Source organism: Mustela lutreola, chromosome 1 (assembly GCF_030435805.1).
Source record: "Mustela lutreola isolate mMusLut2 chromosome 1, mMusLut2.pri, whole genome shotgun sequence".
Classification (NCBI taxonomy): Eukaryota; Metazoa; Chordata; class Mammalia; order Carnivora; family Mustelidae; genus Mustela; species Mustela lutreola.
This window is the reverse complement of record NC_081290.1, coordinates 186,944,228-186,963,307: the sequence shown is the minus strand read 5'-3', so window position 1 is coordinate 186,963,307 and position 19,080 is coordinate 186,944,228. Positions and strand designations below refer to the sequence as shown.

Genomic DNA, 19,080 nt, shown 5'->3' with positions numbered 1-19,080 from the left:
AGTCACCTCTTAGACAAATGTGTATACCAGTACATAACAGCAGCTGATGTGGGTTTTTTAAACCGAGTTTTCAAGGACGTACACTAAGGCATGAGGCAAGATCTCTGATTTACACCTTCAGAAAGACGATGCATCAAAGTCTATTTGCGGCGGCAGAGTGCAGCTTTTCGGTGTAATGATATGAAGATTAAGGAGGAAAGATAAATATGAAGGACGTTTCTGCTTGGTGTGTGTGAACATACATGTATTTATGGATGTCCATATGGGGCTGCTGCCTCATTACTCTGTTTAAACACAGCTGTAAAAGGGGAAATAATTCTTCATTCATTAAACTAAAACGTGTCCCTAGTGCTTACATACATGTTCTTGATAAGAGGAATACTGATTTGGGGAAGTCCTGTTGCAATTTCTAACAGAGTCTGTGTTGAACGATAGATGACTTTCAGATGTACGTGTCTGCTTTAATTTTAGCGTAATCCCTCTTAAACCTGAAGAAATAATAAGCGTGAAAGGTTTTGCTGGAATGACTTCTTTTGGTGTTTTACAGATGTGCCTTGAGGTTTTCTGTCCATGTAGTTGTTCAGAAGTATTTGAAAATAGTGTGCAGTGTGTGACTCCAATAGCCAGCCATCCGCCCATGGATCCATCATTGATTATGGCCTTTGCACGAGAGTTACAGCAGTGGAATGGGATAGTGTAGTTTTTAGGGTGTTTTCTACATCTAAAGATAGTGTACCTGACTATCTTTCACAGGAAGAAATGATAAGAAGAGAGATGAGCCATCCCGCCTGGGTTACAGAGCACATAGTACAAATCTAGAACCATAGGCTTTGAAACAGACCCTACAGTTCTGGCTCACAACCTTTGTGTCTTTTAGCCTGGGTTGTTTTCAGTAAAATCCCAAATGCTGCCGTTTTCGAGACTTTTCCCTGAACGTGCACATCTTTTGTCTTCGGGAGTACGTCTGACCATGGGCAAGCAGTGACTGCTTGTCGGTTTCCGGAATTGTGTACATTTGTTCGTGAACCCACTGGATTAGGTTAGTTTGGATGACTATGCCCAGTGCTTGGGAGTCAGCCTGACAGCGCTAGACTTCCGAGAGGCATTTATGGCTGTAATCCTACTGGAGGCCTGATTATTCTAGAAGTAATAGGTTCCTGCTTGTATTGTATAGAAGCATTAACTTAAACATACTTAAGAGTAATACCGGGAGATGCTTTTTCTGCAGATATTATGTATTCATTTAATATCCTTTCCATTGAATTGACTCTAGGAGCCTTTGACAGAGTGAAATTGTTGTCATCAGTGTTTCAGTCTTTCATATTCCAAAATCTGACAATTTCCACTCATACTCCTATATTCAAACCTTCTTCCTAAGGTTTAGAATTTTCAGATATTCTAATGAATGAATAGTGATCTATTAGCATCTTCGTTTCTATCTATGGTTCTCTGAAAAGGACTCCGTATATACTTACACAGCTGTCAAACTTCTTGATAGGTTGGAGATGCTCCCTTTGGTGCATGTGTCTATTAGCTGTTTGAAGCATTCAGCAAAAATTTCAGCATAATTGTAAGACGTGGAGATGGTTATTTGTTAGTTGCTGTTACGTGAATTATCTGATCCATGTAAAAACTGAAAACTTGTCAATGGTATTTTGCACACATTTGGGTGCCTTTTAGGATGCTACATTCACTCCTTCCACTTGTGTGACTTTGTTCTTTTCTCTCGATCATAGTGTAGAACTCCCTTTATACCAGTATTCGTGGAAACAGTGTAATGAGAAAGAGAAGACACCCCTTTAAGATAAATATAGTTACTGATAATAGCAGCAATATTATTACAGTCCTGTCCTTCTAAGATTAGTGTTCACTCTTAAGATTCCAGGAACAGGAGAACCTAATTATTTCAAAGGGTTTTGGAGTGAGATTTCACATACTGATCAGCTTTAAGACTCCTCTTTTGTTGTAATTAATGTGTGACTCATCTTGATATTGCTGATTTTTTTTAATGTTGTAGGCGTAATGTTTATAATGAGCACTCTTATAGATTTGAGGTTAGCTGAGAAGAACCTTGACATTTCTTTGCTATTTTCTAGTATTTCCCCCTGTGATTTTCATTCAGGTTTTCATCTGTATGCACCTCCTTACATACATCTTTGGTTATTTTCCTTAACGGCCGCAGGCAGTTTTTACTAAATGTGTCTGTTTAGTAGAGCACGTTTAAGTGTATTCTCTGGTTAGTAGCGGTTTTAATTCATTTTTCCCACAAATGGATTTTTACACTGTACTAATCACTTTTATATTACAGTAGGCATTGTGGAGTTGAAGGGAGAATGGGGTACAATTAATAGACCAAAATAAATTTGGAGTTTTTCTTGTCTGGTCCCTTTTTTTTTTTTTTTTTAGAAAGACTTAAATCACCTCGTTTATATTTTCCAAAGCTTCTTTGTACTTAAAAAAAAAATCAGAGAAGTCACCTTTATAGCTAATATCAACAAACCACTGTGACTCCCATGATTCAATTTGATTTCAGGTATACAAATCACACAGTTCCCACTACCCTTAACTGTTTTCTTCTTCTCATCTTAGTGAAGTCAGAAATCCTGGCCACAATCTTGAAAACACTGTGGACTTGGAATAAAGTCACTCAGCTCTTTCTCAGGATGCTTTTCTCAATGACAACTTCTTTATTTTTCTGCACTGGTCCCGTTTTCCAAGATGTGGCAAGTTGTCCCCATGTTCACTTTAGCAAAGTGAAGTTAGATGATATCAGTTAGCTCTTCGTGAAGATGACCCAAGGACCTAGTATGGGTATAGGTGTCCCCCTGAAGGGTCAGGGGACTTGATGGCATGTCTATTGTAGAAGAGGAAGAAGCAGCATGGGCGATGCCAACCAATAGGTAATCCAAAACAGAGAGGGTCTCTTTGCTGCTGGTCAGGCTCTGAGCCTCCAAACAACATCTAAGAGGCACTGGTAGGCGTTCCTCTTGGCTTAATTGTACGTGCACTTTCCCATCTCCTTCCTTTGAACTGGCAGTCGTGATTGCTAATACAGAAAGAACGTGCTGTCCCATCCACGATCGCCTCCATCTTACAGACAGAAAGACCACCGAAGAGGAGCAGCTAGTGGTGTTTAGGGGAGCCTGTGACGAGGACTAAGCAGTCTTCAGGCCCAGCTCGGCAAAGGAGAGAATGAAGGAAAGAGCCCCAGGAACACACAGGAAATGAATGCCTGGCAAAGCCCGTGTTGGGAGGCTGGGTGCCATTGAGACTTGACAGTGGAGCGTTCAGGAACCTTTAATGACTCCGGGATCTCTTCCTGCCGAGATTCCCAGGTTACCACAGAGCTACCGGCAAGGTTTTTCTTCAAAGTTACACAAGCAGACTGGAATCCGCCGGACTCCATTGCCCTCTTTGTCCTATCCAAAGAGGATCACTTTCTCTGAGTGAAACCTACTCAGTTTGAATTTCCTTAAATTGCATATCACTTCTCAGTCACTGTACTCAATCCCATTTCTCGTTGGGCGTCATGGCAAATGCCAACATCAAGAATGATTTCCATCACTCTCCTTTTACTTCTGTCTGAACCTTGATAGAAATACTATTGTCTGACTTTGATTCCTCCATGTGAGGGGCTGTGGGGGGTGGCGTTCCTATGTCTTTTACTCTTTGGTGATTTCATCCTCTTGCCTCTTACTTCTTCCTCCTAGCTCACCGGGATCTTATTTTCTTCAGGCTTGGGCAATCTTTTCCTCCGACATTCGCTCTAACAATAGCATTTTGTTTCTATATTCCTGCGATACCGCACTCAGAATTTGGTAGTATTTGTTGGTCCAAAACATCCAGTCTCTGTGTGGATTCCCTATCAACTCTCTAGGCGTACGTGATGAAAATCTATAACCATCCCGATTATCATCTGGAAAGAATATCTACGTTCAGGAAATAGCTAGCTAAAGTCACCCCATTTACTTTTGTCACTACCTTTCTGTGTCTCTTAAAACACTGGCAGATGTGCAGCTCCAAATTGGATGTTAGACTATCTCTCTTTATGCTTATGTATTTTTTTTAAATGTAAGCGAGGGTAGTTCTTTGCCATGTTTAACTACTCATTTGGGCCATATCACTTTGGCAACACATCCACTTGAGCAAATGTGTTCTTTTCCTTTTCCGTGGGGAACAAAGAAGGGGCTTGCTTTTGCTCTAATAGTCACCCCTCCACACACACACACACACACACACACCCCACACACACTGTCTTGCTGGGAAACATAAGCAACATGCCATTTTTCCTTTTTCTTTTCCATCGTTCTCTGTAGGAGTTTTCAAGTGCTTCAAGTCAATGTAAAAGTCTCCCTGTGCACAGAATTTTACATTGGACTCGAACAGTTGGAAATCCCAAATACGTGGTTTAATCCCATAATTTATTGAAGCGGTATCAGAGATATATTATTCAACTTGATCATCAGGATGGCATGTTTATACATATTTAATTTCTTGTTTCTCTTCTGAGTTGAGAAACTTATTAATCATAACTCTCAGAACTGTCTTTGCTTATTCATGGTGGTCAGAGCACATAGTCTGAGATTCACTCTGCCAAATTCCGTATTCCTACTGATTTTTATTTCAAGAAGCTCTGTCTTGTGGTAAGGTTGCACCTGATGTGAAGTCTCCCTGTCAGCTCGGTTTCATAAAAGATAACATGCTTTCTCACCATCCCCATCACCCTACCTTCTCTGCATCTGATATTCCGCACTTTAGCCCCTGAATATTTTATTCCATCTTATTCCATATGCTTAATATGCTTAAAGAAGAGTGGTTTTATTTCTGACATATAAAATGGACTTGCAGGCACTTAATAGTCTCTTTCACCTTTGCTTTCTAAAATCTGGAGCATTAGATTTCAGAACATGGGAAAATTAATGCAAATTAACTGGCACATCCTACCTTACCACATCTTCCCATCCAGTGGATTTTATTACAACGCCGTCTGTCGGTGGTCATGATTGTATCCCAGTTCTTTATGGATAATTTCAATGGAACAGAACTCGTTCTAAAGCACGAGTTTTCCGTTTGTGCTTATGGTGAGCGATTCTTTTAAGGGACTCTTAAGTTTTCGATCTTTGGTGATTCTCTTCAAGATCTTTCATATGAAGATTGAAATCCAAGGGTTGAGTTCAAGGACAGAGAGTCCTTCCAGATCCTTCCCAATGAGGATGATAAATTCACTAGCGTGTACTTGTCTTACTTTTCGATCTATGTTCTGGTCAGTTTTCTAATAACTGATGGTAACTAATACCACTGTTGTTATAACTTGGTCACTGATGACTCAGGAGTGGGAGACTGGACATTTTATAAGATAATTTTAGGAGAGAAATTCTCAATTAACCACTTTGACATAATTCACACTCTTAATGATGTCTTTGTACTTCTTTTTTCCCCTCTGGTAGCAGTTCGTTTTAAAATCCCATCAGGAATGTCCACTGGTTGTCTCCTCTTTTTGGTAGCGGTGGTGCGAATTTCTAATGAAAAGAGGGCTATGTGCAGAAATGAATTCTGTGTTTCATTTGTAGTCCCTCCACGCAACCTGATGATCGATATCCAGAAAGACACAGCGGTGGAAGGCGAGGAGATTGAAGTCAACTGCACTGCCATGGCCAGCAAACCAGCCACAACCATCAGGTGGTTCAAAGGGAACAAGGAGCTAAAAGGTGAGGGGCAGACTGCCCTTTCCAGAAGTATTGGGCGGGCCCCTGACTCCGGCAGGGCCACACCTTGTGGGAGATGAAAGATGAATGCCAAACATGTCCCTAAAACAAAAATATCCACATAAACAGGGCCCCTAATCAATTACTAAATGCATCTGAAGCCACAGCCTAAAGGCGTCTTATTGACTCTAATGCATATCCTCCCCCTGTGGTTTGAGGGTTTGTGGAGAAAGGTGCTGCTAGATTTTGACTCCGGCGCTCAGAAAGAACTAGAACTCTTTAGACAAGGAAGAGCCACTATTGGGGTGTTCCCCTGAACTCCAGGTGTCCATGTTGTCCCTCAGTTCTCATTCACCCTCTGACCTACGATAGGTTAGCTCCCCAGATTCTCATGTTAGACATTTAAAAAACACGGTGAATTCTGCCTCCTTCTAACACGGATCCCTGCACCATCAGCTCACTGACTCTGCTTTCCTGTAGGGGCAGGTGCGTTAAGTGTGAGAAGGATTGTACCCTCGCTGTGGATCTGCAGACACGCCCCTTCTCGTGGAATCTGTAGCTCATGTGCACGTTTCAACAGCCTGCTCTTTGGCAAAGTTCGCCATTTGTGATTATGGCTCAGGCTGCTCCTTTAATGCTGTTCCCCACCCTCTCTCCCTGGGCCGAGGCTGCCCCTCATTGGATTCCTGGACCTTCTAATATCTGCCCCCTTCGGCAGCACCTCGGCCGCAGCCTGGACCCAGGCTGAGCCTTCTGTGTCGGCCATCCTGAGGAGGAGGGCGGGTCAGCCCTCCTACCCCTTCCTTTCCAAGGCTGCTTTGGAAGTAGTACCCATGGCTCATACAGCTCTGGTCATCTGACAGAAGTGCCAGCTGTGCTTAGCAATTTCTGCTAAAATGGGGATATTACTATTACAGAGTGTATGCGATTCTTGGGCAGATGAAATGAGTGAATGTTTGTAAAGCGTGCAGCTGTATCTGGGCCAAGGTAAGTGCTTGGTGTGTGCTTCTTGAATAAATCAGGAGTGCCAGGAAGAAAAGAATAAGGCCTTTTAGAAAGGGGATATAAAAATCTATATCTAGAAACAGATAAATCTATATATAACAGCTTCAGTTTCAAAAAGCTTGCTCTGTTTAATCTCCTATTTCCTAGGTATGGTTTTGGAAGGAAGGAGTTTCTCATTTCCCCTCTGCTTTTCTAAGTGAATTGAGCCATTAAATGCGTACCGATAAGTACAAAACATTAAAAGAAAGTTAATGGTGCGCCATGTCCCAGGGAGCGCTGAGTTCAGGAAAGGGGCCGCCTTGGCCTATTCATCCCGTCCGGAAGCCTCCTCCCTCCTTTTCTGGGTGTTCTTGGACGTGTCTCCCATCTGGCCCGAAGCCTCTATCTTACTTTGCTCTACCCACTGCCAGTGCGGTTTTGTTGTTGTTGCTGCTGTTGTTTTGTGGTCTTCCAAAAGTCTCAGAGTTTAAACATTTCAATTACAATTTCAATTATGTAAATCCAGTTAGTTACTTTCCCTGGTAATTGTTGCTGAGGGAGGTGGGCATTGGGGCTTGTTTATATCTCTGTTCCTGATTGAATTACTTCAGGGATTTGGATGATGTCCTGGAATTTTTAAACCACATGACAGCCTACTAGACGTTTCAAGTTCAGATGGCGGTTAGGGGTGCAAAGCACTTCTCTTTTTCCTCCTCCAAAATGCCTTAAGCAGTCAGATGGCAACGTGGTTCAACTTTCAGCTGCCTTTTAGTGGGAGGTTTCAAGATAGAAGACAACATATGTAATATATTTAAATAAAAATAGTATCTATTATGTGGGGTAGAAATACATCTTACATACTCTCCTGCAAGGTTGAGAATTAGAAAATTCTCATTTTATCTGCTGTCTACCCACAGCATACCCTTATCCCGAGTGACTTCCATCGTCTCGGGTACAATAGCAATGTTGGGGCGGGGAGAGGAGCCTGTAGAAAGAGAGCGATAGGAACTCACTCAGCTCTGATGTCTCGGCATATTCCGTGTCCCCCAGGCAAATCGGAGGTGGAGGAGTGGTCAGACATGTACACGGTGACCAGTCAGCTGATGCTGAAGGTGCACAAGGAGGACGACGGGGTCCCCGTGATCTGTCAGGTGGAGCATCCAGCTGTTACCGGAAACTTGCAGACCCAGCGGTACCTTGAAGTACAGTGTGAGTACCTGTCCTCGTCCGTTCAGGCTGCTCTAACAAAGCAGCACCAAGTAGCTTATGGGCAACAGTCATTTATGACTCCATTCTGGAGGCTAGGACGTCCGAGAACAAGGCGCACCAGCACGGCTGTGTTCTAGAGAAAACCCTCCCTCTTCCTGGTTCAGAGTCACTGCCTTGTCCCTGCATCCTCTCCTGGCGGAAGGGGCTAGAGATCTCTAGAGCAGCTTTCAGGAGGGCACTAATCCCATTCGTGAGGGCTCCGCCCCCAGGACCTGAGCACCTCCCAAAGGCCCCACCTCTTCATATCACCCCAGTGGGATTCCAGCACAGGAATTTGGGGAGGGAACGACACAGGCCTTTGTTCCAATCATAGCAGTACCTGAATATTTTATCCTGAGGGCACAGAGTAGCAGTTGGTGAAAAACACTTGAGAAGCCATTTATTGAATACATATGATAGAGTTTCTATCTTGTTGTCTCAGTAGTAAAATAATCAAAGGATTATTTTATTGAAACACTGCCATACTATAGAGTGCCAGTGAGGATTTTCAAAATACTACATTTAACCCAAATGTAAAATTTTAAAACGATTCCAATCTGTTCTATCACATGACTCAATTAATTGCACTTTGTGAGTGTTGACGATAATCATTTCTTTGTCAACTTCACAATCGAGGGTGGTCCCTCCCACTTTCTTAGCCCCAGCAGAAGTGCTGATTTTTTTTTCTTTTTTTTAATATATAGAGGGTCTTTTCTTCCCATTCTCCATCAGCATTTTGCTTTAAATTGCATGTTCTCTTCCATTTTTAACTTAAAGTATAACAATGAGTTTAAAAGTGGAACTCTTTGGGATCGGTGCCACAATTTCAATGGCTTCATCAATAACAGCTAGATCGTGGGGAGTGAGGTGGTGTCCTCACTGTGCCCAATGAACTGAAGACGCTCTCCGTGTTTTCTCTGAGGACTCTCGTGCTTGCCAAAGTATTTTCTGCACAAAACCATCCTTGCAGCAAAGTTGTGGCCAAGTAGCCAACACCTCACTTTTTTTCAGAGATCTGTAACTGAGCATCTGAAAGATGGCAAGTGACATTTGAGTGTGCAGAGTGGGACTGGTGTAAGAGTTTGGTTAGAAAGGCAACCCCCTGGGGTCTGATAAAGGCAAAGCATTACCATCTCTCCATTAATTTCCTAGCACTGCCGTAACTAATTATCACCAACTTCGTGGCTTAACACAACCAATTTATTCTCTCATAGTTCTAGAGGACTGAACACCAACGTTGAAGTGTTAGGAGGGCCACACTCGTTCAAAAGGGCTCTGGGAGAAGAGCTTTCCTTGCCTTTTCTGGCTCCTGGGGGCCCCAGATAGTCCTTGGCGTGAGGCATGTCTTTCTCACCTCTTGCTTTGTCTCAACTTGGCCTTCTCTTTTCTGCATGTGTCCTATAAGGACATTTGCTGTTGAAGTCAGTGCCCACCCAGCTAATCCAGAATGGTCTTATCTCAAGATCCTGAACTTGATACACCCACAAAGACATCTCTTTCCAAATAAGGCCATATTCGCAGGTTCCGGGGCTAGAAGTGAGCATGTGTCTTGAGGGCCACCATTGCCTGAGCAAAACGGGGGCCAGGGAAAGGTGTAAAATGTGGCTTCTAATCGTTTCTCTACTTTGTGGCTAAAGTTAAATGTGAAAAGTTGCTTCCAAGACGCCAATCCTGTTCTCACCTTTTCTTACTCAATGAGTTTGGCTCAATTTAACATTACATAATGCAGGTTTTTCTTGTTAATTCATTTCATCTCCATCATTATGTAGCTTCATTATAGGCACCATGCTTATAATTTTCATATCACCAAAACTATTGTGGCGTAATGTCCCTATAATGGGAAAACAGAAATGATCAGATATTATCTAAATTGGCAGATAGTAGATTTCTTGTGACTTTGTTAATATGTAATTCATTTAAGCAAACTTAATATCCATTAACTTTCCTTGTAGGGGCCCATTAGCTTTAATAATACATTAACTCCTTTGTGAAACCTGAGTAGACATTCACCCAGTCCCCGCCCCTAAACTCTTCCAGTGTCCCAAGTATCTTCCAAATAGAATATAGCCCCACCCACCTATGAAATTATACTCGCTCCCAAATGCAAAATATTATAAGCACTGTACCTCCTACCTCTTGGAAGACTTGATAATGATCTTTATAAGCCTTGTCTTCCATCTTCTGTAGGTTCAAGAGAGATTTATCCTTCTAAGTACAAGGAGTAAAACTGCATACCTGAATTCCTTTGACCTCAGTCTCCTACTAGCCCTCACCCACAGGGAAGTGACCAGTGCCTTCCAAAAACAAAGACACAACTATTGATCATGTTGAACTCTAACATGGCACCATTGGAGGGTTCTTGTCTTACAAGAGTCGAAGAATGAATCTTGCGGGTCATAGGGGGAAGGAAGTGAAAGTTTCTTAAGAGAAGGCGAGAACAGAAAGTGCTCTCTAGAGTGACAGGGGTACCAGATGGGTTGCCGCGGGGGGCTTTTTATGGCCATCTTTTATAGAAAACTGACTGGGGAACTTGGTAAATACCTCATCTATAAATTAGGACAAATAAGGTAGATTTGTAAATATTATGGAAATGTCTCATCTATAAATTAGAACAAACAAGGTAGATTTGTTATATTCCCTTCTTTCTGGCTAATATCTTGTTTATAGTATTTCTCCGCATGTGGAATTTTCTGTGAGCCTGGTTACAGAGCCCCCTTTACCTGTCTCTTCCTACCTAGCTGCGCTGCTTCCTTACTCAGCACATTTTTATGGGAGACTATTGTTTCTTGTTTTTGTTGGTGTGTGTATGTGTGTGTTTATCCGAAGTGAGCCACACAAGCATTTTCTTCTTGATATTTAATTTTTTGGAATGTATATAAAGAGAAAGTCTTTCTACATAAAAGAAGTTTAAGAGTTACCAACCATTTTATTAATCTGAGTGGGAATTGAGAGTCTTCTTTGGCATCTTAAATAAGACTCAGTGTTCAAGAAAGTTTAACTTGATAGGGTGCCTGGGTGGCTCAGCCAGTGAAGCGTCTGCCTTCGGCTCAGGTCATGATCCCAGGGATCGAGCCCCACATTGGGCTCCTTGTTCAGGAGAGAGTCTGCTTCTCCCTCAGCTCCTCTTCCTACTCGTTCTCTCAATCGTGCTCTCTCTCAGATAAATAAATAAAATCTTTATTAAAAAAAGAAAGAAAGAAAGTCACCTGATCATTCACTGCCCTCCTTTCCCGGAGTGCTATTGACAGCTCGGGAGAGTCAGCTAGGAATTCCTTCAGTAGCTCCTCCAGACACAGAACCCTCTGCATCATGGCCTGCCAGCTTTATTCTCCTGAACACCAGCCACTATGCAACAACCAAAGGGCTCCTGCCTCCGATGCCTAAGGCACTCGGTCTTTGAGCACTAAGGCTTTGTTGGTCATTGGCGTCTGCCAGTGGGCCAACTCCATCCCTCTCACAGCCGCCCCCCACTCGGCAGTCAGGCAGCACCACGACTTGATGGCAATGGGAAGAGATACTTAAATACATGACATTGAACAGCCAGTCCGCGTGGATGTGGGACCATTTTAGATACTCCGTGAGGAGTATTCGACCCTCATTTTGTATTTGGCCCAAACCCTTAGCATCCCTTTGTATTTGGCCCAACCCTTAACCTTCTTAAACACCCCTTTAGGAGTCCATAGATCTGGAGAAGATGAACAAAATCACAGATCCACCACATTTTGCTTTCAGTTTAAGGAGTCTGCTTATCCTACAGAGTTAATCTTAACTTCATTTATCTGAGGACCAGTTTTCCCATATCCACAGGTGGTCTATACTCAACTCATTTAGAATTTATCTTTAAGTCACTTTATTGCTTTTCCCTAACAAAGGCCTGTGAAAAAATACCAAATTAGGAATTTTATTTTGCTAGGTGTGTTATGTTTAATAAACATAAAATAAGTACATAACTATTATTTTTAATATCCTTTTCTTTGGTACCTAAAAAGATTTTTTTTTTAAAAGATTTTATTTATTTATTTGACAGACAGAGATCACAAGTAGGAAGAGAGGCCGGCAGAGAGAGAGAGAGAGAGAGAGAGGGAAGCAGGCTCCCTGCTGAGCAGAGAGCCCGATGTGGGGCTCTATCTCAGGACCCTGGGATCATGACCTGAGCTGAAGGCAGAGGCTTTAACCCACTGCGCCACTTAGGTGCCCCTAAAAAGATTTTTTTGTAGTATTATTTATAAGTGTTAGATTATCACCGGGAAATGCTGACCTCATCCATGGACCTCAGATTAAGAACAGCTCTTTTCTGGGTAAATGAGACTACCCTGGGGGAACTCTAACCTGTTGGAATTGGTATTCATTCTACTCACTTGGTTTGGGCCTGGCCCATTTTGCTGCATGAAGCCTTCCGGAAACCTTTTTCTACCTCATCTAAAACCAATGGTTATTAACCAGGATATGAACAGTTACATGACAGATAACGGATTTGAGTTCTGTATAAACTGCATCCTTTTGAGGAGATATTTTTTTAAAAAGAAATAGCAAAGACCTGCACTGTGTATACCGTTCAACAGCTTACTTTAAGTCCGACAGGGAAAGGAGGAACAGTAAAACAGAGCTACCATCTTGCACAGAGGACAAGACTTGAGCTACAACTTGGAATTGCTTTTGTCTTGTGGATTTAAGTCCTAATTAATTGAACACAGAATTTTGCAGTGTTTGTTTGTTAGGACCCTTATTTGTGGTACCAGGAGAAATTGTTGTGCCCAATTATGTGAAAAATCAGCCAGATGTGTATGCTGTCATACTTTTAATAATCTTTAAGTTCGTGGTGAGTACAGATATTAATTGTGTAGTATGCATTGAAGTGATTAACATCAATGTAATTTATCATCTGGAGATTTCTGAACATAAATAAATGAGTTGTTTTGTTCAGCAAGGTGTTGACCCCTTCAGAATTAGTGAATTAAAGCCCCCCCTTTTTTTATTATAAATATGAAAGGCACCACAATCAGCCAAGTGTTCAGTTATTTGATTTTCTGGGGCATTAGCCGCTCTTGTTTGTGACATTTCCCTGTTGGGTGCTTGTTTGCAAGCTCATTAATAAGGTTTTCTCATAGGAACGTTGCTGGGAATGAAGAACATACAGTAGGGCTCTCAGTTTTCTGGCTTTCATTGTAAGGCTCAGCAAGGCTGCCGAGGCAGCCACACACGGCTCAGTGTTTAAAACAGAAAATAATTATGCACGGAAGCTGGAGTTCAAAGCTCTCCTGCCTTAGATGTTCGGCGGAGAACAGTTTTGCCTTTTAACGTTCTGAGCTAGATGACCCTAAATTCCTTCTGTGCAGTTCTTTTTTCCCCTCCCGCATGTCTGTGTACGTGGCGTTGCTCAAATTTACAACATGGTTGATTATAGTGGAGCGTGGTGCAATTGTCGCGTGGTTAGTGGAGCTGTACATCTAAAGGAACGTACTCTTGTCAAATAAAAGCCTGTTTAAAGGAGAACAGTTCACTGTCTGCGCGTTAAAAGAAAACTGTTTAAATAGCATCAAGGTGGCAACACAGAGCGATGTAAGCTGGGGATTCAAAGGAGAGCTGTGACCCTCAGTATGAAATTCAGATCGCCGTGCAAAGTGGGAAAAGCCTCACTCCGGACTCGCCATTGGTTGCTGTGTGTCTTCCACTTTCCTCCCGTCACAGCCTTGCTTCTTTGGTACAATTTGCAAAAGTCTTCATTTTGTGAGAGTTTTTTTCTATGTGTGCCTATTTGTTTAAAAAAGAGAGAGAGGGAGAGAACGAGACATTGAGATGGGTTTTGAAAGGGAGAGCGAAAACAAAGACTCTAGAAATGGGTGTTTGAATACCTTCCCTCCTCTGATTATCACCTGACGGTTAATCGTGTACGTAGGCATCATTTTCAAAATGAGTTTTATTGAGCCCCTCTAGGCAGATATTTTGTCAATCCATTTTCCTGTTCATCCGGGGTTGGGAGAAGGCTGGATTTCTCCTTTCGTTCCCTCGATTGGGGGGAAATTGAACGTTGAGGAGATGATCCAAACCTGTTCTCTGTCTGTGCCAAAATAAATGTTTCTCTGGTATCGACAGTGCCCCTGCAGTGAAGGAGGGAGAAAAACCTGGAAATGGGAAAAGCATTCCTGCTTGGGAGTGGAGGATAAGACGTCGTTTCCCAACGCGGCTCCTGGATGCATCCTCTCCCCATCAGTTCTGTTCCCAGATCTTATTCTTCAAAGCATAGTAGCTGGTGCTCCCCGATTTGGCCTGTTTCTCTCTGATCTCGTCTCGTCTTTGAACAGAATATGCTCTTCCTCCCACTCTCCCTTCCTTTTATTTTTTTAAGCAATGAATTGAGTTTCAGTGGAAGTCATTTCAGTATTTCATATTCCTCATGGAGACCCCCGGATTCAAACGAATGTTTGAGCTGTCATTTGTTGCGTGACCACAGGGCAGGGGCGGGGCCATGGTCCTGATACTAACTGTGGAGCTCGTTCATGGAGCTTTCTGCTGCACCATAGGGGGCAGGAGGTTGAGGGACCAATACTCAAAACACAGAGTCAGTGTCAGGGCAAGTCTGTCGCGAGCAAGAGTTGAGTGACATGACAAGGTCAAGGACGAGAAAGCCACCACCTCTACCTTATGAAGTCACACTCGGGAGATAGAGGTCTCTTACGAAGGATGCTCTGTCCACATCTCGCTGTCCCATCTATTGTCTTTGGGGAAGATGTGTCTCTGTGGCTGTGGACATTGAGCATTTCCACTGCAAAGCGAGTCTTCTAATGGTTTTTAACTCAAGGTCACATTTCAATTCTGTGGAAGGTTAAATGGTTGTGAAGTTAAAATCTGAAAATCGAAAATGAGTGGTCAGACAACATCCTTTTATGATTTCCCCAAAGATCCCACCTTAGAGATACACCAGAAATGCTAAATAAACATGTAGTGAAAGGGAAGCATGTAAATCAGAACACGTGGGCTGAACCTCAAATTTTGGAAGCTGGACTGACCTTCCAGAAGAATAATACGATTATATTTTGTGCTAAGGACTAGTGAAGTGATTCAACAGGGAGGCCATGAGATTGGGGTAACTACCATGTCTTGGGTAGCCTATGGAAGCAAAGGAAACCCTCAACCAAAGTCCCCAGGCTCCCCAAAAAATGAAAGCGAAGCCACCTCCAATCAGGAACAGCCCAACTAGACTTTCACCAAATAAGGCAACTGCTTAAGCGACAGCCAATCAAATAATGGCCCTTGCTTTGCTTCCCTGTCTTCTCCATAGAAACCTTTCCCCTAGCTCCTGTGGCGGGAGGATTTTCAGTGTGGTGTTGCCCTGTTTGAATCAATGGGTGCTCAAATAAACTCTCAAAAATGTTAATGTGCCCAGTTTATCTTCTAACAAGCTTAAGATGTATTCATGTTCTGGCTTTTTTTGTTTGTTTGTTTAAGTCAGTAACAGATCTTGGAGTAGGAGTCCACGCCCTGGCATTTCTCCAGCTTCTCATGCATTTGTTCACTCCGTAACAAGTCTTGAGTGCCTACTGCATGTGCCAGGCGCCAGGATACAAAAGACCCAAAACTTTCCTTCTTACAGAGCCGACTTTCCTATAGAGAAATTCGTGCTTTTCCTTCCCTGCGTTCACTTTCACATTTTAAAGATTTCTCGAAGATAGGGAAGATTGCTGTATGAGTGTGCCGCCCATTTCTAAAGCACTGGAAACATAACTTTCTGTCGCAACTTTGCAGAATAAAATTTGATTCTGTTGGGTAAACAGTAATTTCCATATCCACAAAACTCCTTGCAAGTTGCCACAGGCAGGAGTTGCGTTCTGCTGGAGTGAAGTGGTACGTGCTTGTTGGTCCCACAGCTCCCACCTGGTTTGACTCCTCCCACCCCCAGTAGCTCAGTCCTCCCCCAGCGCAGTTATAGTCCTCCCATTCATACAACAGATGTAACAGCAGGGGGTCCTTTGCCTTGCAAACAAACACTAAATGGCGGTGAGAATTATTCATGAATGTCTTATGACATTAGAAAGCAAACCTTTTGCAAGATGTGGAACTCCTCTGAAAGCTCCACGTGACTGCTCTTGAAACCAGACCCAATCACATCTTCCTACCGGACACTGTCTTCCTTCAGTGCAAAGCTGGCCTCTTCTGGCAATCCAGGCAGCTGTTTTGGGGGTGCCGATTCCTGCCTCAAGCGCAAAAAAAAACCCTCATACTCCCCAGATCTCAGGTTAATCTTTGCATTGTTGTGTTTCTCCAAACTGCAGAAATCCCCCGTGATTTACAAAGACTCTTCAGCTGATGCTTCCCTACCTGAATGCGTAGGCACTGACCCAGACTTCTCCCAGCCATTCTGATGCATGTGAGCACTTGCTGCCCTTGACCTCTCCCTGGCAGATGCCCTGAGACCATTACTATTTGCTCCGCTGGCATCCAGTCCCGCTCCAACAGATATTCGGAAATTGGGTGAAAGGGCTGTCCATGAAGAGCCCGTGTCCCGAATGCAGTCACAGAAGCAAATTTGCACCAGGACCTTGGGCCTGGTTACAGTTAGTGCATCAGAGAACATTGGATGCCCACATTCTAAATAAGAATTTAGAAATTCTTGGGCTGTTGGGAGCCCATGGGGTAATAAGTCTCGTGCTGGGATATAAGTATCTTCCTAGTCCTCAGCTCTACTCCTGTCTGGTACATGGGAAGGATGACATCCCAGGCAAAAGGAAACCGCTAAATACCATTTTACTCATTTTTTTTAATAAATAATTTTATAAACCTGCTATGTTAGTGTTGCGATCTAGAAAGAAGGAGATGATTTTTCATTTACATAGGAACGTGAATACAGGCTACAGAGTCTCAAGCTTCAACTTCTGGAAAGATCACAGAACGTGGTGCAAGGTCAGACTGGCATGAAATCAATTGTAATCTGCCAGCAAGCCGTTCTAACCTCTATAAGAGTTTCCTTTTATATATATATTTTTTTCCCTTTATAGAGAGAGCAAAGTACATTTAAAGAAAGTCTCATCAAATTGGAATGTCTTTCCAATATTATTTTTTTAATTGGTTGCTCCTGTGGTGTGACCCAAAGCCTCCTGGCATTTAACCCTCTGTGCAACTTTGACTAATGAACGAATTTTGTCTGCTCTACGAGTCTTGCTAAATGTCTTTTATATGGTTTTTAAAAATGACAGTATATTATAAAAACCTCAGATCCCTTGACCTAATTGATTGGCTGTTGGTGATGCCATCTCTGTAACTGTAATGTTCCATAAGTACACAGACCTAACTATTTTTCTTATTTTTATATAGCAGTTCCATTTTTTTAATGACATTAAGCCATTCTGAGCGATACATTTCTAGGCAGTTACTGCAGTTGGGTAGAAAGTGTCCTCTGGCTCGTAGCCTTGTGCCTTACAACACCAACCGAGGCATAAAATGATCACCCAGAAAATGTACTGGGCCTTACCTCATTACTTAAAAATAAATCTTGGAGTCTGGGTCTGTCTCAGAAAAGCTTTGGTGGGTTATAACGTTTGATTTATGAACATAATTAAAATATAAATGATGAGCTTTGGGCTATTCAGTTAGCCATCTGGATTGTGCAGGATTTTGACATACTCGCATACAAGTCAGGATCTTCCTGGGGAAATTTAACCTCCCTGAGTTCGAGAGGCGCCAGTGGAATCCCAGGCTGTCTGGGCTACCTGTTGAGCATACCTGAGTTCCTCTTTCAGGGGAAGGGAAGGGGCTGGATCTTGGCACAGAGACCCACCTGTGCGGCTCGCAGGCGGGGCGTGAAGTTGGTTCAGCTGCCCCACGGTCAAATAACATGCATGTAAGTGGTGCGTGTGTCAGAGAAGGACATTTTTCTGTATGATGCAAATAAGATTAATGTTTACCTCTTCAGCCAGCTATTAAGGTAGCTGTAGCAGCTCTGCCCATCAGTAGATGGTAGAGGTCTCTCCAGGAGCCTGAGGAGTAAATTGGGAAAATCCGTTACCAGAATTGGAGGTGCATTTTCTATGGCGTAGTAGGATTTTTTTTTTTTTAAATATAAGTTTCAGGTACAGCAGATCCTTAGCTTGCTCTTCCTAATTTCTGTGAGTAATTGGCAACTGGGAAACAGCTATTAGTAACATAAAAAAGAATTTAACTAGAAGTCTGTGGTACTGAAGAGAGGCAAGACTGGCTTGGATTTTCAACAGTCTCTTTATTATTAATGGAAGTTGAGCACATAAAACCCTTAGTGCACTGTGCTGAAAAATACACCCTCTCTGTTTGCTTGTAAATTACACAAAGGGAAAAAAAACAAAAATTCTATATAGACCAGCAGGCATCCTACTTCTCCTTAATTAATGGGCAGAACTCAGCAGAGCATGGAAAATGTAGTCCTTCCGTGGATCAGAGATTAACCTAGAAGCAAATGTTCCATTTCAGCCCAGATTTGGGGCTTTAAATTAGCCTTGCCCAGAATGGTTCCTAGGTAAGAATGACAGAGGTTTCCTGACCAGGAACCCTGTTAAGTGCTGCTCTTTCTGAATGTGAAATATAAGGGACCGGGGTCTTTGGCTGTCGGTGTTCCCAGTAACGTAACCTTCTCCTGTTGCTTGCTTTACTTACTTATTTACTTATTTGTATCTTGTGTTTGTAATAGACTTCACCAGCCAGCTCTGTGTTTATGGGTCACACCAGCAAAACAGATAGACTCACTTATGTCACCCAATGGTTGTATGTAGTGTAGGCTTTGAGACCAGAGCTCTGCAAGGAGGGTGGCCAGCAGCTCTTCCTTCTTCTCAGCCAGCCAGTCCTCACTCAAGGTCATGGTGTGTATCCTGTCTGTTTCTGCCTCTCTGTAGGGACTACTTTCCCTACCCAGTGACCAGTCTCTGGACACCGCCACACCATTTTGTTCTCGAACATTCCCTTGGCCAGCAAGTCTAAGAACAGAACCATGCTTACTTTGCAAGTGTCAGCTGGAGCTTTCGGGCCTGTTAATTTATGTCCTCTGGCAAGTGGCTTAGCGTCTCAGAGAGGGTCACCCATTCACAGTGTGCAGTGCACACTGGTATACAAAAAGGCACTCCTAAAAGGTTTTGAATGCCACGTGGTTTTCCAAGACAGAAAGATCTGTGATGGGAACAAG

General features: G+C 42.9%; 1 protein-coding gene across 9 annotated transcripts in view; it reads left to right on the top strand.

Moving 5' to 3' along the window:
* Positions 1-19,080, top strand: part of CADM1 (cell adhesion molecule 1) — a 325,193-nt gene that overhangs the window by 261,956 nt on the left and 44,157 nt on the right. For all 9 annotated transcript variants that reach the window (XM_059181474.1, XM_059181468.1, XM_059181432.1 and 6 more), the window contains exons 4-5: positions 5,571-5,708; positions 7,740-7,898. In XM_059181474.1, the coding sequence (XP_059037457.1) occupies positions 5,571-5,708; positions 7,740-7,898 (297 nt within the window). The remainder of the gene's footprint in view (positions 1-5,570; positions 5,709-7,739; positions 7,899-19,080) is intronic.